The following is a 1,088-nucleotide window of genomic DNA, read 5'->3' on the forward strand; positions in this document are numbered from 1 at the left end:
ACAATAGTAGTAGTAGTAGTAGAGAAGAAAGAGTCATCAATGTGAGGTAGTACTCAGCTTTAGTACATTTCCACTTGGATGAAACTGATGTTAATAATAAAGAGGAAATACTATCACAATGAAGACGTGTACTGGGTAAAAGTAGTGGTAGTACTAGGATAATCATCAGGGACATGATCGTGATGATTATGAATATGAAGATCATCTTGGGACATTCATCAAAGATATTCGTACTACACGATGCTGTCACCCTTTATCACGTTGCAATGTTCTTATTGTATCCTTTCATTATGAGGAGGGTATAGAAGACTAATCACTAGTGAGCAGACATATACAAGTGTAGGATACTATTACCAACGTGTAGTATTATAATATGCAAGATGAATTCTATGGGGTGTTCACCAATATGGTGATTGTTGTACTATATATCCCAAAGAAGAGGAGGAGGTGGAGGAGGGAAGAGTGTATTAATGATGATTAGTGTCATAATGGAGGTACTTATTGGATGCATTATGATATAATCATAATTTGGTTAACACATTAAATACAACAATAATATTGGATATCTATATTCATGACGACTATTTACAAGAAGGATGATGGATTTTAGGAGTATCATGTAGTAATACCGACATATTCTATGGTTAACTGAGGATAGTATTTACAGTTATTGCGTGATATTGTATGTAACTGATGATGTTCTTATGTATTGTGTTGTGATTAGTATAATCATCATGATGATGATCATGATGATGAGCATGATAATATGTGTCTTAACACTTCAAGCATTATCAGAAACAACACTAACATGTGTTATGTTATAAATGGTATACGTTTACGATGGAATTCCTTCATTCTCTTATTATTCTTCTTAAATTTGGCACCAATTGCCTCTTCTATATTATAATATCCTTTCTTTAATAATAAATCAGATAATTGATCCTTAAGCCTTCTAGCAGTCTGTGGTCCTTGAAATATGAATGCTGAATACACCTAATAATGATAAGTGGTAATAATAATATGATAATAATAATAATACCTGTATAATGGATGCACCATGTTCAATGAGATCTAATGCATCATGACCT

The 1,088-nt window shown here is 32.5% G+C and overlaps 1 protein-coding gene across 1 annotated transcript; it reads right to left on the bottom strand.

Moving 5' to 3' along the window:
• Positions 1–813: 813 nt before the first annotated feature.
• On the bottom strand, positions 814–993 carry Pmar_PMAR008322 (hypothetical protein; the record flags this gene model as incomplete). The annotated part of the gene is made up of 1 exon (XM_002783444.1): positions 814–993. A coding segment is annotated over one exon (180 nt), but the record flags the coding sequence as incomplete, so codon positions are not given.
• Positions 994–1,088: the final 95 nt, after the last annotated feature.

This window comes from Perkinsus marinus (assembly GCF_000006405.1).
Source record: "Perkinsus marinus ATCC 50983 genomic scaffold scf_1104296937000, whole genome shotgun sequence".
NCBI lineage: Eukaryota > Perkinsozoa > Perkinsida > Perkinsidae > Perkinsus > Perkinsus marinus.